This window comes from Nicotiana tomentosiformis, chromosome 2 (genome assembly GCF_000390325.3).
Source record: "Nicotiana tomentosiformis chromosome 2, ASM39032v3, whole genome shotgun sequence".
NCBI lineage: Eukaryota > Viridiplantae > Streptophyta > Magnoliopsida > Solanales > Solanaceae > Nicotiana > Nicotiana tomentosiformis.
The window spans coordinates 148,785,979-148,810,040 of NC_090813.1; the positions used below are offsets into that span (position 1 = coordinate 148,785,979).

The 24,062-nt window shown below is 36.3% G+C and overlaps 1 protein-coding gene across 1 annotated transcript in view; it reads left to right on the top strand.

The window, feature by feature from the left end:
• Nucleotides 1–423: 423 nt before the first annotated feature.
• The window catches only part of LOC104108741 (uncharacterized), a 41,904-nt gene continuing 18,265 nt past the window's right edge, over nt 424–24,062 (top strand). Inside the window, exon 1 of the mRNA XM_070194044.1 lies at nt 424–489. Coding sequence (XP_070050145.1) covers nt 449–489 — 41 coding nt within the window. The 5' untranslated portion in view covers nt 424–448. The remainder of the gene's footprint in view (nt 490–24,062) is intronic.

The window sequence follows — 24,062 nt, forward strand, 5'->3', positions numbered from 1 at the left end:
ATTTTCTTCTCTTTTAATTCTAGCGAAAAAGAAGCCTTCACGTAAAGCGGTTAAATCATGGATGCAAGAGTTGGAGAAAATCGTGCATGTTGTGGTTCTCCTACTTTCTAATTTCATTTTGACCGCCTGAAGATTCACTGTTTAGATAGAAACAACTTCCAAAATTCTAAGTTAAGGACCTGAGGAGCTATCAGTTCAAAATAAGAAAGATGGGAATCGTGTTGAACTCACAGCACCAGTATCAAGTAAAGAAAGGTTGAGATCATTTTGATTTTTGGAATTTGTACTGTCAAGTTGAAAATTTCCATGTTCGGGTATGCATTTTGTCAGTCCAATGGAAAGGGACAACATCTTTTGTAGGAAATGTCTGAAAATTACTGTTTCACTGTTTTAAATGCATAACATGTAGAAGAGCTTTCGGATTCTCAAGATCCCAATTCCCTCAAATATGGAGTTTTCCCGTCAATTTATACGTACTGAAAAGACAAGGTATCCATTCCTCAGCAATTCATGTTGTTTGATTTAACGCACCATTTTATGTTGGGTAATTTGAATATACCGGACTTTATGCATAATAAAAGCTATTTTGTTGATATGTTTCTTGATATCACAATGATATGTACCAACACGCAATGGGCTTTAAATGCTTGACTAATTGGTATTTGAAGATGAATTCTCACATTTTCTTGGGAATTCGCATTTCTTGTCTATCAGCGGGAACAGTGTTTCCTATTCTCTGGTGTTTGCAGGTTAAGTTTTAATTTCAGAGTTACACATAGTACAGATATGGTTTGTCAAGCAATCTTCTTTGCCTTCCATGAACTCATCAATTGTTCTATAGTACAGGGCTAAGGTTCTCTTCCCTGAATTTTCTCTGATGGTTTTACCCTTGTATATGTGTTAAAAGAACCACTAAATTATATACAATAATTAAATTCAGAACCTAGCTAGTTACTAAAATCTGATGTCGTAATCCTAGAATTTAGAATCCATAAAATTCAAATCCTGGCTTCACCCCTCTTTGATTGTTTAGGGCCTTCAAAAACATCAATCAAACCCATGATCATATTCTTCTATTAATGTTTTCATTTGCTCCATATTAATTTAACTAGTGTTTCATATTCTGCAAGAGATTTTTCTGCAGAGTTATTTTGGAATGTTACTGTCTTCACGAGAGGAGAAAGCTGGACCCTGATCTTGCAATAATATCACTGCTTCTTAATTGTAGTAGAAAATACTAAAATGTACCAGTGAACCACCTTAGAAATTAGAACTTAAAAAATTTGTTTTTAAGCACTTAATGCTAGGCATTCCTTTAATATCCTGTCCTCATTCTTCAGAAGAATGTTTCATTCCCTCAAAGCTAAAGTTCTAACTTGGGAAACATATTGTCCTGCAACCATTTGCTATCAGGTTCCAGATATTCAATTGTTGATGCTCTATCACTGATCCACACTGTTAAAATTTGTAATAGTTTTCTTTTGGTTTGGGTGGAACTTGCAAATGGCCGACATTGTTCTGTGGCCAAAGATGGGATAGAAACAAATGGGACTAAAATTTGTTTCAATACTTTAATTAGCACAAAAGTTTGTTTATATTTCTTAATTCCAGTACAAATTTTGTTGCTTATAAAAAAAGCATGTTTGGTATTTGGTAATTATGTAGAAGTGGTTTCAGCCATTTTTTTTTTTTTTTGGGAAAAGCGCCAAATATACCCCTTCTATTTTCATATATTGTCTGCAATTTGCATTTAACCTCCAGTATACTATCGGGCTAAATTTACCCCTACCGTTATACTATTAGGCCAAAATTACTCCAACAATCAGCAAACTTTTAAAAATACCCCTTAATATGTTAAGTAATCCAAAATTTTCCAAATTTTTTTTATTTAAATCACTTGTTGTTCTTCTTGGTCCACTATTTTAATTTCAAAAATTACTATTAATGTGAATGCTAAAGTTACTAGGCTATACAAATTATTTATAATTTTTTTTTATTACCAATGCACCCGTTTCTCTTTTTGTAATAAATAAAATTGGTTTAAAATTTTATTTATTTTTCAATCATATACACATCGTAGAATTTAGTGAGTCTATTTATTGTGTATTATATGCAGCCGATCATCATATATGTACATGTATATTCAAATATATTTTGTCATTGTCTGGTTAGTATAGAGTTCGATCGACTAACTTAAGAGTGCAAAATGTGTAGGCATTTAATTAAACCAAAGTTGAATTAGACAATATGAAGTCTCCAAGGAACTTCAACTTCAATCACTAATACTTGCAAAGTCTCCATACATTTTGTGTAACGAATTCATTAAAATTGGGATGTTGTAAATACTTTTAGAATTTAGAAAAGCTACCTACTTTAGATTTTTCAATTTACTATACTTTGTTTATTCGGTTGTATTATTTAAATTTTTTTCTCTTATTTTTTTCTCTAGTTCAGAAAGCAGGTAAATGCTAATTATTTCAAAAATAGTGGACCAAGAAGAACAACCAGTGATTTAAATAAAAGGAATTTGGGAGATTTTAGATGACTTAACAGATCAAGGGGTATTTTTAAAAGTTTGTTGATTGTAAGGGTAAATTTGGCCCGAGAGTATAACGGTAGGGGTACATTTGGCCCGATAGTATAACTGAGGTTAAATATAGACAACATATGAAAGTAGAGGGATATATTTGGCCCTTTCCCCTTTTTTTCTTTTGATCGCACATACATGTATCCTAGAAAACTATCATATAAAATTTTTGTGCATCTCTATTAGGGGTGTACAAACCGAACCGAATAACTGCACCAAACTGAAAAGTCAAATCAAACCGATTAAAAAACCCGACTTGGTTTGATTTGATTTGGTTTGGTATTGAGTAAAAAAATCAGAACCAACCCGACATATAAATATATAATTTTTATATATACTTTTAAGATTTTATATAAAATTTTCTTTAAAAAATGTCTAAAAATATTTGGAATTTTCTTGCAAAATATAAATTTTAATAGAATATGAAGTGCTCCATATTTATTGACCTTAAATAATAGGTTGTATGGTCACTTTCTTATAAGTGTTACTGGAATGCGTCTATCTCTTTATTCATCCATATTCATATCATATGTTAAGATCTATTAAATTCTTATATCTTTTTCAAATGTGAAGTGATTATTAATATTTATGTATCATATTAATTTTTATGTTTAATTACTAAATTCGGTTTAACCTGAAAGTGTACATCAATGAAAAATTATTGTTAGACGACTAAAAAAATAACTATTATGTGTTACTAATAGAATTCTCCCATAAGAATATTTTAATCGATAATATGTTTGTTAATTTTTTATATTTTTACTAAATATATATTTACTTATCAAATATTTAACAAAGTAAAATTAAAATAATATTTAAACAATAAAAAATCCAAAAACCCGAAAAACCCGACAAAACTGAACCAATCCAAATCGATATAGTTGATTTGGTTTGATTTTGATAAAAATCGAACCAACCCGGTCCATGTACACCCCTAATCTGTAATCTGTAGTATTATATGTTCGCTTTGACATTATAAGATCTTTACTTCGATTCAACGGCAAAGGTAGTATGGCTGTATGGCGCGGGATGAATCTTGGCTGGTGAAGTAAGTTTGATATTTAAGTGGAGAAGAGGAGATGGATGGGCTCATTATCACGAGCTTTGAAGTTGGAAACATCGGATTTCTCGGTTATTCCCCAAAAAACTCTTTCATTAGTGATATAAAAAACTACTCATATCCTGCTACTTGCGTCTGATGATGGAATTTGATAGTCAGCCTGCTCCCGAGCAGTTTAAGAGGCTATATTGACATTCTCTTGGCTGATTCTGTGCTTTCATTCTGTGCATCTTCTTTGTTAGCTTCAAATAGAGGTTTAATGGGGGAGAATGTGACAACTGTTGGACAAATGTGGGTAACACTTCGTATGACTTTATCGCCCGCTCAAAACTTGGAAAAAGTTCTATGGAAACTAGAAATTTAGGAAAAAAGGGTTTAGTCAAATCTTATGTAACTAAACGAAAACGTAATGAAGTTTTTTTATTATTTCAAAGGACTTGAAAATGGTATGCAAGTGGGCCGGTACTTAGCTTGAGGCCCGCGAGATCGGACTGTTTGGGATCGGGATCGGACCGGTCCTAGCGGGCCTAGACAGTTCCAACGGCCATAATTTTTAAAAAAAAATCTGCTCATTTGGGCATTTAAAATCTAGCCGTTGGCTATTTACAAAATAGTCATTTAACCCCCAACTTTGTTTTAACCCCAATTTTTTTTTAAATACACTTTTTTTCTATTTTCAACTATAAATACCCCATCATTCTTTTATTTTTCTCACAAAATCATCAATCTCTGTCAATCTCTCTTATACTATGATCCAAAAAAAGATCGGGAAGAATTGACAAAAATGATTACTATTATGTGCTTACCCTATAATTGATTTAAAATCCTAAATTTTAATATTCAATATTTAATACCGAATATAGCTTTTATATATATATATATATATATATATATATATATATCTTATATACTGTACACTTAGGACCGGGCCCGGCCTACATGCCAACCTAAACGTGACTCTAAGTCTATAACAATGTGATATTTTACTAACTAATATATTATTGCACTTTCTAATGTGTCAGAAACTTGAAAGAAAAACTTGAAAATTTTAAGGGAAAAAAAAAAGACTTGGAGACTTGGAAAGGATCACTGCACTCCTAATGTCTCCTTACAAGAATATAATTTAATTTAATTAATTAAAAGGTCAAATAACAAGCACAAGAAAATATTGATGTTTTAAAAATTAATTGTAACTTTTAGCGAATATGGCATTCTTGATTTCTTGTAGTAGTAAATAAAGAGTTAATACCCTAAAACCCCTTTAAACTATCACATTTTTGTCAGTTTTCACTTAAACTATTCGGTGTCCTGAGATATATTGTCCTTCATATTAAACCCCACCCCCATCCCCCACTTTTTTCCTATTTTCAACTATAAATATCTCATCATTCTTTTATTTTCTCACAAAATCATCAATCTCTCTCAATCTCTTTTATATTATGATCCAAAAAAAGATCGAAAAGAATTGGCAAAAATGGTTACTATTATGTGCTTACCCTATAATTGATTTAACATCCTAAATTTTAATATTCAATATTTAATATCGAATATAGCTTTTATATATATATATATATATATATATATATATATATATATATATATATATATATATATATATATATATATATACACACTTAGGACCGAGCCCGGCCCACATGCCAACCTAATCGTGACTCTAAGTCTATAACAATGTGATATTTTACTAACTAATATATTATTGCACTTTCTAATGTGTCAGAAACTTGAAAGAAAAACTTGAAAATTTGAAGGGAAAAAAAAAAAAAGACTTGGAGACTTGGAAAGGATCACTGCACTCCTAATGTCTCCTTACAAGAATATAATTTAATTTAATTAATTAAAAGGTCAAATAACAAGCACAAGAAAATATTGATGTTTTAAAAATTAATTGTAACTTTTAGCGAATATGGCATTCTTGATTTTTTGTAGTAGTAAATAAAGAGTTAATATCCTAAAACCCCTTTAAACTATCACATTTTTGTCAGTTTTCACTTAAACTATTCGGTGTCCTGAGATATATTTTCCTTCATATTAAACCCCCACCCCCACCCCCACCCCACCCCTCTCTTTTGTACCCCACTTGGCATAACGTGTAAACACTCTCTTTGGAGCGTGTGGCAGCTGAAAAAAGCCATCAAAACGGCTCGTATGACAGAAAATAATGATTAATTAGCCTAACCCTCTTTCACTTTTATGCTTTTTTAAAATATTCTCCTTATTTCAGTATATCCACCTTTCTTCCTCATTTTTCACCATTCTTACTTCTTTTTTTTACATTTCTTATTTATTTTTTAATATTGTTTCTTCAATTCTCCATGTGGGTTTCCTCCGGAAAAATTTCTCCCTCTCTTGTTTCCTCTGAAATGATTTATTCTCTTTCTTGTTTTAGTCTTCTTTCATGTCTTACACATATTGTTGAAAGAATACCAATTTAAATTTTCTTATTAAACTCAACATCTTGTAGAGAATAAAGTTTAATATCTTGAACCTTTAATATAAGATGATTTTTAAGAAATGCTAAACTATATGCCTTTATTTATATTTTATTTGTGCTACAAAATGAATATAAATAAGGACTTATTCAATTGGATTTTAGCATAAAGCACAATCACAATTAAATTTAAACTTAACATAGTACATTAAATATTATATTGGCCAAAACTCCTATAATTAATCAATCATCCGAGAGTAATACATCATGAGTAAACTATATAAAAAATATTTTACAAACCATAAGTTAATATAGTTAGACAGACGCACCTTTAAAGTCCAACATGGGGTTTGAATATATAAGGGAATATAGTTCAGTGGATTTTGGGGACACTAGATAGTTTAAGTAGGTAATTGACAAAAAAATGATAGTTTAGGCGGGTTTTAGGCTGAGTTAAATAGCCATGTGTAATGCTATATGATACATTTTTATAAAATTTTGGAGCGTGCACTACACGCACATCTAAGAATACAATGAGAAGTTTTTAATATGAAGGGCAATATAGTTCAGGGGGTTTTGGGGGTACAGAATAATTTAATTAGGAAACTGACAAAAAATAATAGTTTAGGAGGATTTTAGGGTATTACCTCGTAAATAAAAGGCTTCTATCGGAGAATTAAAAATAAATTGCAACTTGAGAAATTTAAGTAAAAACTCTGAAGGAGATTTACAACATCCCTAATGTGATCATATAAGAAAATGATTTTTTATTAGATAAAAAGGTCAAATAATGAATACAAGAAATAATTATGTTTTTAAGGATTAATTGTAATTATGATTTTATCCAACATAGAATGCACTTACATAAGTAAATAAAAATTGATCAATATTTTGTCTTGAAGTTTCATGCTTTTATAATAGAATAGATATAAATTATATAAGTATTTCTTTTATCTTGAATTTATTATTCTAGCTTTTTGAGATGCTAAAATGCTAATTTTTTAATAAATTTCTTTTTCAATTGATAACATAGTGAATCATTCAATTTAATATTTCTTGACCCATTGTTAATCTTAAGTAAGATTTCTTTTTAAAAGTTTTTGAAAACTCTTCTATCTAAGACAATTGTTATAGGATGTAATATGAACACTGCATCCTGCTAGCGTTATTCTATAATCAATAGAGATATTTGAAAAATAAAAATAAAAATTTATCTAATTGAGTATGTTAAATAGAGTAATTTAATTTTCCAACTTGCACAATTGTTTTCACTTTTAGTTCCAATCTTAAGTATGTTGCGGTCTAACCAGCTTGAAGCGGGTTTACTGGAACCTTTTTTTTTTCACCCTTCCCAAATTAGGAGAATCTATAGTATTTCCATACTTCCCCTCCAACTTGACTCGAACCCAGAACCTAACGATCGTGGGTGGAGATACTTTTACCAACTAAGCAAGCCTTACTTGTCAAAGAAAGAAACTTTACAAAGTCAAAGTTATAAAAAGAAAATTGATTTTATTAAGTTTTAATGAATAAGAGGAAAAAAGTGAAAGTGACTAAAGTTTTAATTGTCTCTAATTTCATCTATAAAATATACAAGAAGAGCGAACTATGTAGAATAAGAAAGGGCAACAAAGAAGTATTAGTAGTCATTTGAAATTTTGAATTATGTATATATTTTATATCTAACAGAAATTTTTTTGGGTCCCTGAGGATATATAATTTAAGGATGTAATATTAATATTACATACAGTTAATTTCCGTCCAAGAAATCAGGAATACCTATTTTCTTAAACCCCGTTTCTTAAACCTTTGTAACATCTGATTGGACAATTCCCCCTTTTCTATCCTAATTGGGACAACAATTACTCCCTTTCGTCAATCACGATCCTATATTTCCATACTTCTATTCCACAATTACCATACCTATCAGCGATCCACAATTCTTCTATGTTTCAAAATTAATCTGCAATTCTACATACACTCTCTTAACTTCATTCATCAACACCAATGCTACATTTATTTCTAACAATATCAACATTCCTTTTATCTCTGTCTAAGTACGTTTCTTGGTTACTTTCTTGTTATTCCTTTCTGGTTTAAGTGGGGTTGCCATAGCAATCCTGAATCAAGAAAACTCTGCTTTTGGTGTGTTTACGGAGAAGAAAAAGGATGAGTTTGGATTGGAATTTGTGTATGATAATTATGGAGGGACGAATGTTGATTCTTGCATTACGGATTGCTCAATATTGGAAGAAATTGTTCGCATTGAAGAAGAAAGTAGGCAGAAATTGTGAGGAAATCTTGAAGATATAATCTCATATCTTCTTGACGAGTACAAGAAAGATCAAGCTTTTAAAAGGAATCCCTATGTTTGTGAACAAGCTGTGGATCATTATTATTATCTGTTGCCTAGGACTAAAAGAAGCAAAGGATTAAGAAAGCGTCCTACTGCTATGACTATTGGGTGTCAATCACAACTAGAGAAGAAAAGCCAGAAAATTAGAATTTTTTTTAAAAGGAAAATTACAGAAGTAGTTGATAGAGGAGGAAAAGAAAAGGCTTTGATGGAGAATGAGATAGTCAATGAGAAAGTTTTTAGTGGAAATTCATATTCCCCAGGGAGTTCCAGTGTTAGTGATTTAAAGACTGATACTTGTTTGGCAACAAAATATGTGCACGAAAAGGTTAAGAGAAGGAAGATTGAAGATTTGTTAGATGAAAAACAAAGTAAATTGGAAAATAGAGCGAAAAAGAGAAAAAGGATAGAACCTGTAGTGCCAATTGAACCTCCAGGTTTGCCAGATGAGTTCAAGGAGAAGATTGAAAATATGGGTGTTCAAAGTTCTGAAGTGAAACTGGTAATTCAGAAAGTTCTTTATGATACAGATTTGAGCAATAAGCATATGCGAATGTCAATTCCTGTGAACCAAGTAAGGAATAAGGATTTCTTGACACCACAACAAAAATTGGACTTGGAGATGAGGGACATTGAGTCCAACAAAAAGATGAAGATTCAGTTCAACTTAATCGAGCCATCACTTGAAGAAACAAAAATTCATTTGGCAAAGTGGGACATAAATAAAAGTTTAAATTACGTCTTGTTGAATGATTGGATGGCAGTAGCAGAAAGGAATAATCTCAAATCTGAAATGATAGTGCAAGTCTGGTCTTTTAGACAAGATTTGGTCCCGTGGTTGGCATTAGTTTTGGTTCCTGATCAAGCTGCATTGGAGGGTTAATTTATTTTTTTTAAATTAATTATCTTCATTCACAAATTGTCTTTGACTTATTAGTGTTCTAATGAACTTCTCTTTTTTGACACTAATTCTTTATTCTGTTTGCATATTGGAAATGTATAAAATTCAGCCTTTTAGAATAAGCTTCTTTATTGCTTCACTTTTCGCTTCAATTATCAGTCGGTAGTTCACCTTTTGTATTCTTTTTTTAATTAAACAGTCTCCATTGATCATTGATGTGCAAAAAAATACATATTGAGTTTGGCATCCCAACCTTTGTACATGATCATTGAGTTATGACTTCCACTCTATATCCTAACTAAAGGACAGCAAAAACAAAGTTAGCACACAGAGGATCATAGATGATATTAGAAGTTTTTGTGGGCTTTATTCTACAAGTAGGTAGGCTCCATTTGACCATATTTACTAAGCCCTTTATATGGCTAGGAATATCAGAGAAAAGGTTGAAGTTCTTGATTCCTCCAATTCTGTGACTCAGAGTTGCTAAACTATCGGTTGGTCTATTAGCTTCTCTGAAGCAGTGATTGATGTTGAAGATGTAATCTTCGGTCATTTTCTGGATCTCTTTTATTTGGTTGTTGATGTTCCATGGACGTTTTCACTCTCTTTTAGTACACTTGACCATTAGAAGTGAATCAGATTCTCCTATGGCCATGTCTAGACCTCTATCGGCACACCATTTCAAACCAAAGAGTTGTGCTTCTGCTTCTGCATAATTACTATTACGCGGCGCGTTCCTGAGATGTCTTGAAAGGGCGACGTAAGGCTAAGCAACCGATGTCCATGCAGTTACTATCTACCAACTGGGGTCCCCTCCGTGCACTAGACAAGACTGTTAGTATTGTACGGGAAAACCGAGATCAAGAGAAATTGAGAGAACAGAAAAAAAGATGAGAATGAAAGAAAGCTTGATTGCATTAATTGAAAGTTATTACAGAAAGGCAACATGATGTCGAGGGGAAGAGACACCAATACAAAGAATTGTTTGCTTGCTTGAAAGTTTGACTACTTGATTCCCCCCTCCCCCCCCCCCCCAATAGTGCTTAAAATAATAAACCAAAGTTACAGGACTTGACATAAATAAGCTAGAGAATCATAATAGAAATACAGGAAGTAAAACTACTCTATATTTACAACAAAAAGGACTTAGATTCGTACAAGGTAAAAGTAGGTCAGTTGGCGTAAGCCTTGTCTTTAGCATCAGGGTCTGCATGCCGGAGCTGGACGCAGGGCATGGGTCAATTGCACTGACAAAGGGCGCGCGCTGGGGAGCGGCTTGCCGAAGGGACCTATTGGCATCTACCTGCTGCTGGGCATTGGCGAGGGCTATTGATGGGGCGACATAGGCACGCGCGCGCTTGTCACTTGGCGCGGCCAAGACCACAGGGCCATCCATGGCATTAGGCGTTGGGAGGCTTGCCAGGACGCCATGGGGCGCTGTCACGACCCAAAAACATTAATAGGTCGTGATGGCGTCTAAAACCACCGTTAGGCAAGCCAACACGTGAACTTCTAATTTAATTATTCATTTTTAACTTTCAAAATAAGAAAATATTAAATACACCGAACAAAAGAAAATCTCATGGAAACATGCGTACTTCTTTCCCAAAAATACCAAGTGCGAATAATACATATATCACAATGATAATAACCACTATCATTGTGAATAACCACTAGTAGCCCCCAAAATCCGGTGTCACAATTGTATGAGCAATCTAGGAAATATACAAAACTACTACAGCTATTGTTTGAAATAAAATAGACAGAAACAATAAATAAGGTAGAGGGAAACTCCGGGTGCTACAGATCGGAGCATGGAAGGCAGATCACCGTTAAGTCTCTGTGCAATGCGTCTACGCGCTCGTGTGACCATTGGAAGTACATATCTCAGTCCATGCACAATCAGTGCAGAAGTATAGCATGAGTACGTAAATCAATACGTACCCAATAAGTATCTAGTCTAATTTCAAAGAAGTAGTGATGAGGGGTCGAATTGACACCTACTAGTGGTCAAAAAATAATATACATAAAGTGGACAGGTATGCAATACAACAAGTAACAACGAAACAGATAAACTTTAATAGTAAATTTCCAAACACGGGTCATTACGAAATCACTAAAATGTCATATCTAGCCTCGAGGGAACAAAACTAACTTATATCAATAACCACTCAAATCTCAAGTGTTAGCGAGCCTGCTGAGACGAACGGCTCAATCCCATAGGAATAGTGATACACAGTACTACCGAGGCGAACAACCCGATCCCATAAGAATAATGTTACAATACTGCTGAGGCAAACGGCCCGATTTCATAAGATTAATTTACAACACTGCCGAGGCGAATTGCCCGATCCCACTAGAATAGTTTGTAATCCTGTCAAGTCGAATGACCCGATCCCATAAGAGTAGAGAAACTCTCTCGCTCGCGAAAATACATGCGAATCGAGAAGACACGGAACTACCATTCATCAAATATTTCACAAATTTTCAAAGTAAGAGACTCAGCCAATATTTTATTCTAGTCTCAATCTTAGTCATAAATCAAAGAAATCAAATGCACAAGATTAATTCAAATAGCACATTTAAGGCATGATGTAAATCTAAGTCTACCCGGACATAAACATTAATATAGCTACATACAGACTCTCGTCACCTCATGCATACATAGATCCCACAACAAGTACCACACAACAATTAATACACCAAAGGGGATAATTCCCTCTTACAAGATTAGGCAAGAGACTTACCTCGCTCCCAAGCTCACTACTCGGCTCTAAGACCTCACTAGTAGTCCCCAAACGACGTCGAGCAATCCGAAACTAGTCAAAAGTTGTACAAACTAATCAATATATACTCAAAAGTGCATAATTTATCTATTAAAGTGATTTCCCAACCAAATTCAAAAAGTCCATAAAAGTCACCCTCGTACCCACGTGCCCGGATTCTGAAAATTTTCGAAGATAAATGTTATCCATCACATACGAACTCAAACATATAGTTTATTTCCAATTCCATAATTAATTTCATGGTCAAAATCCATTTTTACCAAACCCTAGGTTTCCAACAAAATCCTATAATTTTCACTAATTTCTATCTTAAATCCACCCATAATCCATGTATTTAACTCAAAAGTTGGTAGAATTCACTTACCTTGTAATGCTTGATGAAAATCCCCTCAAAATAGCTCCCCAAATTCGTGCAACCCAAGTAAAAATGAGAGAAAAGAGAGTTTAGTCCCATATTAAAATCAAGTCTACCCAGGGATCCCTTCTTCGCGATCGCGGAAGGTCCCTTGCGATCACGAAGACCAACTGCCCAGCCGACCAAATTTACCCTTCGCGTTTGCAACCACCTAGTCGCGTTCGTGATGAACCAACTCCCAGTCTTCCACTTTCATGATCCCCCTATCGCGTTCGCGACGTCCATCTGCCTTTCAGCCCAACTCAGCACCTCCCTTCTTCGCGTTCACGACGTGGTTTACGCGTTCGCGAAGAAGTACTAGATCCTCCCTCGCATTCGCGAAGACCTCTTCACGTTCGCGAAGAGTAAAGTCCCAGACCTCCATCCAGCCTTCCTCACGATCGAGGGACATCCTTCACGATCGCGCAGCACACCAGCAGTTTCAACCAAGTTTAACTTTGCTCCGGGTGGTCCGAAACACACCCGAGCCACCCAAGACCCCGTCCAAATGTACCAACAAGTCCATAAACATACTACGAACTTAATCGAAGCCTCAAAACACATAAAATAATACCGGAACTAAGAGTCGCACCTCAAAACCAAATTAATCAACTTCTAGGCTTCAAACTCATTTCAACCAACTCCGAACGCAACGAACTATACTTAGACAATTAGGAATGACGTTGAATTTTTAGCAAAAGTCACAAATCACAATTCAAACCTATTCCAAGGCTCGGAATTCCAAACGGACGTCGATAAAATCAAAGTCCACTTTAAGTCAAACTTAGGATATTCTAAAACCTTCAAAATGCCAACTTTTAACAATAAGCGTTGAAACGCTCATGGTCCCCCCAAAACCCGATCCGAACATACGCCCAAGTCCAAAATCATCATACGAACCTACTAAAATCTTCAAATTCTGATTCCGAGGTTGTTTACTTAAAGTGTTGACTCAAGTCAAACTTGGCCACCTTAGGCCACTATTATGGAATTAAGTGTTCTAAATTCAACCTGAACCCTTCCAAAATCAGACCAACTATCCCCGCAAGTCATAAATCAGTAAAAACACATACGAAAAGTCTTAAATAGGGGAACTTGTTGGTACATTTGGACGTCCCCAGCATAATATTTCCCCAACATCAGCGGTAAACCATCCACAAAATCCATAGTGAGGCGCTCCTACTTCCACTCCGGTATAACCATCTGTTGAAGTAAGCCAACTGGCCTCTGGTGCTCGTACTTAACCTACTGGCAGTTTAGACATCTAGCCACATACTTAACTATGTCCTTCTTCATCTTCCTCCACCAGTAATGCTGCCTTAGGTCACGATATATCTTTGTGGCACCTGGATGAGTAGAATAACGCCGAACTGTGTGCCTCCTCTAGAATCGTCTCCCTCAGGCCATCAACATTAGGAACACATAAGCAACCTTGGAGTAGCAGAACAACATCATCACTGATAGCAACCTCCTTGTCATCACCCCATAGCACAATCTCTCTAAGGACCAACAAGTGCGAATCATCATACTAACGAGCCTTGATTCGCCCGAATAAAAAAGACCGAGCCGCAACATATGCAAGAACTCGACTGGGCTATGAGATATCCAACCTCACAAGTCAGTTAGCTAAGGACTGGATATCCAAAGCCAATGGCCTCTCCTCCGCTGAAATGAATGCCAAACTACCCATACTCTCGACCTTTCTGCTCAAGGCATCCGCAACCACATTCACCTTGCCAGATGATAGAGGATGGTAATATCATATTTCTTCAGTAACTCAAGTCACATGCGCTGCCTCAGATTAAGATCTCTCTAGTTAAACAAATGCTACAAACTGCGACGATTAGTGTAAACCTTACACGACACCCCATAAAGGTAATGCCTCTAGATCTTGAGGGCATGAACTATCGCAGCCAACTCCAAATTGTGCGCAAGATAATTCTTCTCGTGGGGCTTTAGCTGACGTGAAGCATATGCAATAACTAGCCCCTCCTGCATCAATACATAACCCAGACCAATGCGTGAAGTATCGCAATACACAATATACATCCCTGAACCAGAGGGCAAAACGAACACTGATGTTTTAGTCAATGCGGTCTTGAGCTTTTGAAAGCTCACCCCGCAATCATCATACCATCTGAACTGAGCACGCTTCTGGGTCAATCTAGTCAAAGGAGTTGCGATAGACGAGAAACCCTCTACAAACCAGCGATAATAACTCGGTAGCCCCAAGAAACACCTGATCTCTGTCATTGTGGTAGGACGAGGCCAACTCTGAACTACCTCGATCTTTCTGTGATCCACCTTAATAACCTGACCTAATACGACATGCCCCAAGAAAGCCACAGAATCCAACCAGAACTCACACTTGGAGAACTTAGCATATAGCTTTTGTTCTCACAAGGTCTGAAGCACTAACCTCAAATGGTGCTCGTGCTCCTCCATACTACGCGAGTAGATCAATATGTCATCAATGAAGACAATGACAAATAAGCCAAGATATGTCCTAAACACCTGATCCATCAAATTCATAAACATCATCGGGGCATTAGTTAAGCTTAAGGACATCACTAGAAACTCATAGTGCCCATATCTGGCCTAAAAAGCCTTCTTTGGAATATCCGAAGCACAAATCATCGGCTGATGATACCCAGAACTCAAGTCAATCTTCGAGAATACCCTAGCACTATGTAGTTGATCAAACAAATCATCAATGCGCGACAACATGTACTTATTCTTGATGGCGACTTTGTTCAACTGACGGTAATCAATGCACATCCTCCCAACCTTCTTCTTCACAAATAATACTGGTGCACCCCAAGGCAACACACTCGGACTGATGAACCCCTTCTCGAGAAACTCCTGAAGTTGCTCCTTCAAATCCCTCAACTATTTTGGAGCCATGCGATAAGGCGAAATAGAGATAGACTGGGTGTCTGGCACGAAAATCGATATCCTGATCTGATAGCATGCCTTGTAGATCAGTAGGAAATACATCGAAAAACTCCCATACCACAGGCACTGAATCTAAAGTGGGAGTCTCTGCAGTGGAATCTCGATCTAGATAGGCCAAACAACCTTTCTCGACTATATGTCGAGCCTTCAAGAAAGAAATAACCCGGCTAGAAGTACCGACAGATGAACCTCTTATACTCTTGAAAGAGATCAAAATAATGATTTCGAACTTCTTGAATTTTATCTAAAGCTTCTTCGCCATAAATCTCTGTAAGATAGAACTCCACCAACTTCATCTTATATCTCGGATCAAAGGTAGTAGCTACACCCATGAAAATATGCACATTATCTCAATATTTTTTAAATTTCAACAACATTGATGATGTCGTAGAACTAATTAAAGGATTTAAACTTTTTACCTAAGCTTCTAGTTCTAGCTTAATATCACAAACTTTTGAAAAGTATTGAGTTGAAGTTGGATATTGACTCCCTAAGAATTGTTCAGTGATACGGTGAAACAACTTTAACTTTTCATAAACTTCGTATGCTGCATTTCATTGCCCTTTGGTTGGAAAACAACAATAATTGGTGTCGTTTATACTCAACTTTGTAAACATCTCTTTGTAATCTAGGGTTGTTCTCAACATAAGATATGTTGAGTTCCAACGAGTGAGGCAATCATACTCTAACCTTTTAGTAAAAGAAATATGTAGCAACCGTGCAGATTATTCAAACCTTTCAATTCTGCCTGAAGATGCTACCTAGTATAAGACATTGTTACGCACGTTAATAATACCATCTTCTATCACCTTTAGTCCTTTTTTCACAATTAAATTTAAGATGTGTGCGGCACAACTCACATGCAACATTCAACCATTAACAAAATATCTCTCTTATAAAGTTTCTCATCTAACAAGATTTTCATCATAGCATTGTTTGTGCTAGAATTATCAACTGTAATTGTTGATGTTCTTCTTTCAAGATTCCACTCTAACAAGCAATTAAGTAACGCACTACACAAAGTATCCTTATCAAGTGGAGCAGGAACAAATAAATCTAAAAATATAGCTTTGAAGCCTCCATGAATCATCAATAAAATGTGTCGTAATAGCCATGAACCCTTTTTGGTATTGTTTGAAGTCCACATATCAATTGTTATTGTAATTTTACTAGTGATTTTTTCCAACAACTTAGAAGTATTTGATTTCAAATTGTCAAATATCTTCAAAATATCATTCTTGATTGTATCTAGACATCATTTTAAACAACGATTGGAGACTAGCAACAAACTTTCTAAATCCCACATGATCAACAATGGACTATGGGTACTTATGCAAAATGATGGCTTGAGCAAGTTCTTTACGCGAAATATCTTGATCAAAATAATGTTCTAAGTTACCCCCCTAACCATCCTCACTTCCTAAGTTACTTGGCTTCTTGCTACATGTACGAACATGTTCTAACATAGACGACGTCCCATATTTTCTTATTAATTTAATACAAGCATTCCGATACTTACAAATACCAAAGGGAACACCTTCAATAACCACCAGTTTAAAATGTCTCCATGCTTTAGAACTAAATTTTCTTTTCCTAGTTTCATCAATAACTTCAATATTAACTTCATCGGATTGCATAAGCCTTTGGCTCTCATTCTCAATAGGAAATGTACTAGAAGATGAACCCACTTGATTCTCTTCATTTTGAGACTCCATGTTTTTATACAAGACAAGAAGAGGGATGACAATCATAAAATAATTAAAAATAGTAGGCTGATTATTAAACAATACATTATTAAAAATGAAAAAGAGCAAGCCAATTATTATATTAGCTATAGTTGAAACAACTACTTAACATAACAAGTAGAATCCAAAAAATAATTACTTATCCTAGTAAAAACCAAAAATCATTCTTTTAACCTAACCCAAATCATAACCACACTAGAGCAGCAAAACTACAGCATGAGTTTCAAAATTAAGCTCGAATCTTAGCTAAAAAAAAAAGAAAATTGAGAAAGAAAGAGTTATTTGATATCTGTTATCTTCAAAATTAAGTGGAATTGTGAAAAGTAAGAGTATACCAGGGATGGAGAGATGAGATTGTCGCAAGAAAGGAGAAAGCTTGGACCTGTCATGCTGCTTGAGTTCGTCAGTCAGAGATTAAGATTGAGATTTGAGAGACCAGAGATGAGATTTAAGAGGGGAGATCTGATTTTAGCTGTTATGTATTTAGCGTTTTAGGTCTTTAGACTTAGGTTTTATGGTTTTTTTTTAATTTTAAAAAAAAACTAACCACAACTCGCCTCGCCCCGCAGGAAATTCTATTTTTAAAAAATTGAACCTGCCTCGCACTGCCCTCGCGAACTCTCTAACCCACACTATCTCGCAGACCCCTAAACCCTCATCACCCTACACCCGCACCGCCTCATTGTCATCCCTACATATAAGGAGAATAATGTACAAGGTAAAGCTGGGGAAGACTCTAAAATCCAATTTGGCATGAACTCTAGATGGGACAGGGAACATAACAACAAAATAAAGAAAAGGAAGCAGAAGAAGAATGAAATGCACCACCATAATCTAAGAGTCAGGAAGAACATAAATGAACTACTTTTCTTATATGGAGAACATCGATCAACAAGCATAAAGCAGCAAGGAGCTATAAATCAGTAATGAAGCCAATAATAGTAAAAGGTACCCACCAAGAAACAAAGATTCAAAGACAAAGTCAGCACCCCTAAGAGGGATACTATTAAGGGAGAGGATAAAGTGCCCAAGACTATACCCCTATGCACCCCCATAAACTTCTCTCTAAAGCAGATCACCTCTAATATCAAAGAGAAGGTAGCCAGCCTAACTAACTAGGCCCAGTAACTGGATATACTGAAGTAGCAAGTGGAAAATGGGCTCAAAATCCTGAGCCTGACCCTCCAGACTCAATAGATGTTCCAGTCATCCAAGTGCAAGACATAGATGTGTTAACTGGCGACAAGCTTAACCTGAAAATATTTATGGAATGCATTGATGATGATATCGAAAAATCTTTATCAAACGATGAAGTTACCAGGAAGGGCACCAAATATCCCTACTCTAAAGAGTCGCTCTGCTGGAGAGTCAAGGAGCAAACTAATATCAACAACTTGTTCCTAAGGAATCAACACAATATTGGAGGGAGCGAATTTTTCAGAGACAGCTCTCTTGACTCCGCAATGGCAGTTCAAAGCACCCCCAATCCTAATACTTCCAATGATTAATACAATATCATATAATATCAGGGGTATAGGGTCCACAAGATCTTTTGAGAGACTCCAAATTAAAACTTCAATATCAACTTCCTCTCATCATCCTACAAGAAGCTATGGTGGATAGTGGCAAAATTAAGAAATTTAAAAGAAAGTTAGGAATGCAACATGCTTTCTTTAATTGCTCTAACAAGGTATGGTTGTTGGACTAATGACATCCATATAACTATTCTTCAAGACAATGAACAACATATTCCCATTAAGGTTGACCACAATAATTGCCCCTCCTTTCTATTAACGATTGTTTATGCTAAATGCTCTAAAGAATTAAGGAGGGAATTATGGTCAGACCTAAGAGACTTAGCTACTATCATTCAAGATCCATAGTGGGGTCATTGGACACTTTAATGTGATCATTAATAGAGAGGAAAAATTGGGTGGCAGACCACACAGACTAGAGGAAAGTCTGGACTTCATAGACTATCTCAACGAATGTGGCTTACAAGATGCTGGTTGTACTGGGGCTAAAGTTACCTGGTGTAAAAACAAGGATCGGCCCCTCACTATATGGAAAAGACCTGACAGATTGGTATATAATTTTAGTTGGGTTGATATTCTCAAAAGCACATCAGTCACACACGTATCTGAATCTTGCTCAGATCATGCTCTACTTTTAGTGAAGCTACATCATGAAGATACTCAAGTTACCAGGTACTTCAAGTTTCTTAACTTTTAGACTGAACACCCTGAATTCTTACAGGTAGTGCGAAGCAGTTGAGTATTTACGTCCAAGGTAATCCTTTATACATCCTTCATCGGAAGATCAAGAACACTACTAAGGCACTTAGTATATGGTCCAGGGCAACTTTTGAAGATATCTTTGAGGAATGTAAAAGGTTGGAAAACCTCATCAGGGACCTGGAAGAGAACTGCAAGACAAATAATACTCTAGAGAATAGATGTAAACTATCCAAGAGTAAAGTTGAGTTTATGATACCTAAAGATTTAAGACTCCATTTTGAGCCAAAATGCTAGAATTAATTAGTTTAAAGAGGGTGATGCCAATACTGCCTACTTCCATGCTACTACTAAAGACAAAATAAGGAAGTTGACTATTAGAAGGATTCAAGATGAAGGAGGTAACTAGCTTGACGATTATGAGTCTATTGCTGAGAGAGATATGAATGTTTACAATAACCTCTTTTCTGAGGACTCCAGCAACACTGATTTTAAAGCTCTCAATTGTATTGAAAGTTGTATTACAGAAGATGATAACATTAGAATCAATGCTATTCCTACTCTCCAAGAAGTTACTAACATTGTGTTATCCATTGATGTCAATAGTTCTCTAGGGTATGATGGACTTAGTGGGATGTTCTACCACAAGTGTTGGGACATTATCTCAAAATATGTGCGTAATACTGTCAAAGTTGTCTTCAGAGGCTCCATACTTACCAAATTCTATACTTATAAGTGTATTTCCATGATTTATAAAGTTGACCACCCCCAAAGTTTTTCATACCTTAGACCAATTAGCCTTTGTAATATGTCTTCCAAAATGATTTCTCAAATCTTCAACTCCAGGCTCGCTAGTATACTATCTAGGGTTATCTCCAGAAACCAAATTGGATTCATTAAGGGGAGATCAATCTCAGAAAATATTCTCCTTGCACAAGAGATCATCAGTGACATCAACAAACCAAATAGGGTAGGCAATTTTGTCATGAATTGACATGACTAAAGCCTATGACAAAGTCTCGTGGACTTTCCTTGGAAATATCTTAAAGAAGATGGGCTTCAGTGAGCAGTGGATTGAGATTATTCATAAGTACATCTTCAATAATTGGTATTTTGTGCTTGTTAAAGGAAGAAGGAATGGTTTCTTCCAATCTAAGAGGGTCTTAAGATAGGGAGACCCTCTCTCCCCTTCACCTTTTATTTTGAGTGCTGAAATTCTTTCTCAAATGATGAACAATCTACATAATAGAGTTGGTTACAAAAGTTATTATATGAATACTAATTGTCCTAAAAATAACCATCTTTCTTTTACAGATGGCGCGATTCTTTTCTGCAATGGAAACAAGGGGTCCATGAGATTAGTTTTGAGTACCTTACTGAATATGAGAAGATTTCTGGACAACTCATCGACAAGAACAAGAGCAGTTTTGCAATGAGCACCAAGATCAATTTGATCACAATCAATAGAATGAAGTCTATCACTGGCATGAAATACCAAAAATTCCCCATTAAATATCTAGGATGCCCTCTAACAATAGGGAGAAAGAAGATTGAATTTTACTCAGATATTGTGAACAAAGTCATTGGTAGAATCAGGGGTGGCATACCAAACTCCTCTCCACTTGGGGAAGAGCCATCCTCATCAGACATGTTCTTCTGGCTCTCCATATACATCTACTATCTGCTGTGAATTCACCCAAAGTAACTCTAGGCTCATAGAGAAATTGGTGGCCAGGTTCTTCTAGTCTGGGCAAGATAGTGGAGGAAAGTATCACTGGGCTGCATGGAAGAACTTGTGCTACCCTTATGGTGAAGCTGGTGCTAATTTTAGGAGGCTCACTGATACTTGCAAAGCTTTTAGAGCTAAACAGTGGTGGAACCTTAGAACTTCTAACTCTCTCTAGGGTTCCTTTATGATTGCTAAATACTGCCAATTGAAACATCCCATAACTACCAACTGGAATAAGGGGAACTCACAAAATTGGAAAGCTATCTGTGACAAAGAAGAAATGGAGTTTAATATTATTTGGAACATCGGTAAAGGAGATGTCTCCTTTTGGTTTGACAATTGGTGCCCCTTGGGACCCCTATACAGGATTACTCCCTTAAAGGTCTCCCTGCCTAATATTAAGATGAATAAGATCCTTCAACACAACACCTAGAACTAGAACATGCTCACAACTCAACCCAATGAAGACACCAGAACTCAACTTTTATCCTTGGGCATTGAGTTAGATAACAATTGCCATGAAGAAGCTAATTGGAACCTTTTTAACTCAGGAAACTTTATCTTCAGCTCTACCTGGAATTCGATAAGGCAAAGTAACGACCATAACCCTTTCTATAACAACTTATGGACAAAGGAGGTACCTTACAAGATGTCTTTTCTCTTGTGGAGAGCAGTTGGTAATAATCTCTGCATTGACAAGAGAGTGTTAGGCTTGGCATCACTCTAAACCCCCAATGTAATCCTGCTATTAGCTGAACTGAGCTTGAGGACATTAATCACCTATTCTGTCAAGGCTTACTAGGAAAATATGGAGGAAATTTGTAGGCCCCTTCGGTATTGGTTAGAATTCAACAATCTGAACATGACTCTTTTGAATTGGTGGAATGACAAATCATCCAATCTAATTGCGAAATTCATCACCAAGAACCTCCTTCCTATCATTTGTTGGGAGCTCCGGAGATCAAGATTTTGCAACAAGTTTGAAGGGACTAGACCCTCAATATATAGAACTAGTTCTAATATCACAATTTTCTTTTGTAGATAATCAAGAAAGAGTTTATCAGAGTTTGAATTGGAGATAGCTGGAGCAGCATATGCATAGCCTGTAAAACTCACATTCAACATAATAGTAGCTTTCCAGTGAAATGGAGCAGACCACCTGCACAATTAGTTAAGTTGAACAGTGATGGAAGTTGCTCTAATAGTAAATGTAGAGGGGGAAGAATCATTAGAGTCCAAGAAGGAAATGTCATCTCTGCCTACTCCATCTCTTTGGGAGCAGGCACAAGTAATGTCATGGGCGGCTTTCTAGCCATGCCCCATGACCCCTTAGATGCACCCCATGGCATTTTGGAAAGCCTCCCAATGCCTAGTTCCATGGACGGCCTCGTGGTCTTGGCCACGCCAACTAACAAGCGCGCGTGTGCCTATGTTTCCCCATCAATAGCCCTTGCCATCACCCATCCACAGGCAAATACCAACAACGCCCCTCGATGGGCCAAGCTCCTGTATGCGCCCATTGTCTGCGCAATTGACCCATGCCCCGCGGCCAGCGCCACGCGTGCAGACCCTGATGCTAAAGACAAGGTTTCATCCAACAGACCTACTTTTACCTTGTAGGAATCTAAGTCCTTTTTCTTGTAAATATAGAGTAGTTTTACTTCTTGTATTTTCAATATGATTCTCTATCTTATTTATGTCAAGTCATGTAACTTTGATTTATTTTTTAAGTATTATTGGGGATCAAACAACAAGTAGTCAATCTTTCAAGCAAGCGAATAATTCTCTATATTAGTGTCTCTCCTCCTAGACACTATGTTGCTTTTCTATAATAGCTTTCAATTAATGCAATCAAATTTTCTTTTATTCTCATCCTCTTTTCTATTCTCTCGATTGCTCTTGACATCGGTTTCCCATACGGCATTGACAGTCTCGTCTAGCATACGGAGGGTACCCTAGTTGGTGGATAGTAACCGCACGGACATCGATTTCTTAGCCTTATGTCGCCTTCCAAGACATATCATGAAGGCGCCACGTAAAAGTTGGCATCAAAGTCTAGGCTCGACATTGGATGAGGGAACACATTATCATTGCCACCATTTCAGACCATGGTAAATCATGGGAACCGCATTGTGGCCTTTGAAGAGACGTATAATATATTACGACCCATCGCAAGTACTGTTCCTGATCTTAGAACCAACCTAGTGCAAAGGTTGGATGACCTAGACCGTAAAATGCGGAAGGACGAAGGAGACATAGCAATCACAAGCCACGACTTAGAAGGAGACCGTCAATCGACAGCCACAAAGGCAGCTGAAATATTCAGTAAATTCGATGGGCTCCAACAGGAGATGACCGGGGATTTAGCCTATAGGACACAAGAGGCAAACAGGGTGACTGCCATGCAGCAAACCATAGACAACTTGATGGTCCACCTCAATATTGTCAATGCTACGTTACAAGGCCTACTCCGAAGAGGCAGAAACCACATTCGGGGCGCTGCGAACCTCGCCCCTATGGCACAAAAGCTAAAAAATCCTGAACCAAAACCCTACAATGGGGCTCGAAATGCCAATGAAGTGGAGAACTTCATCTTTGTGATCGGACAGTACTTTGATGTCATCAGGGAGTTAGAAGAAGCAAAAAAGGTAGCAACTACTGTCATGTATCTTCAGGGTGATGTTAAACTCTTGTGGTGGGTGAATTATGAAGCCACCAAGGCTAGTAAAGATACTCTTGAGATATGGGGAGACCTGAAGGCAGCCATACGCTTACAGTTCTTCCCCAAAAACATTGAGTACAATGTGCGGAGAAAGCTCCGGGAGCTCCGCCACACCAAGTCAATCTGAGATTATATGCGGGAATT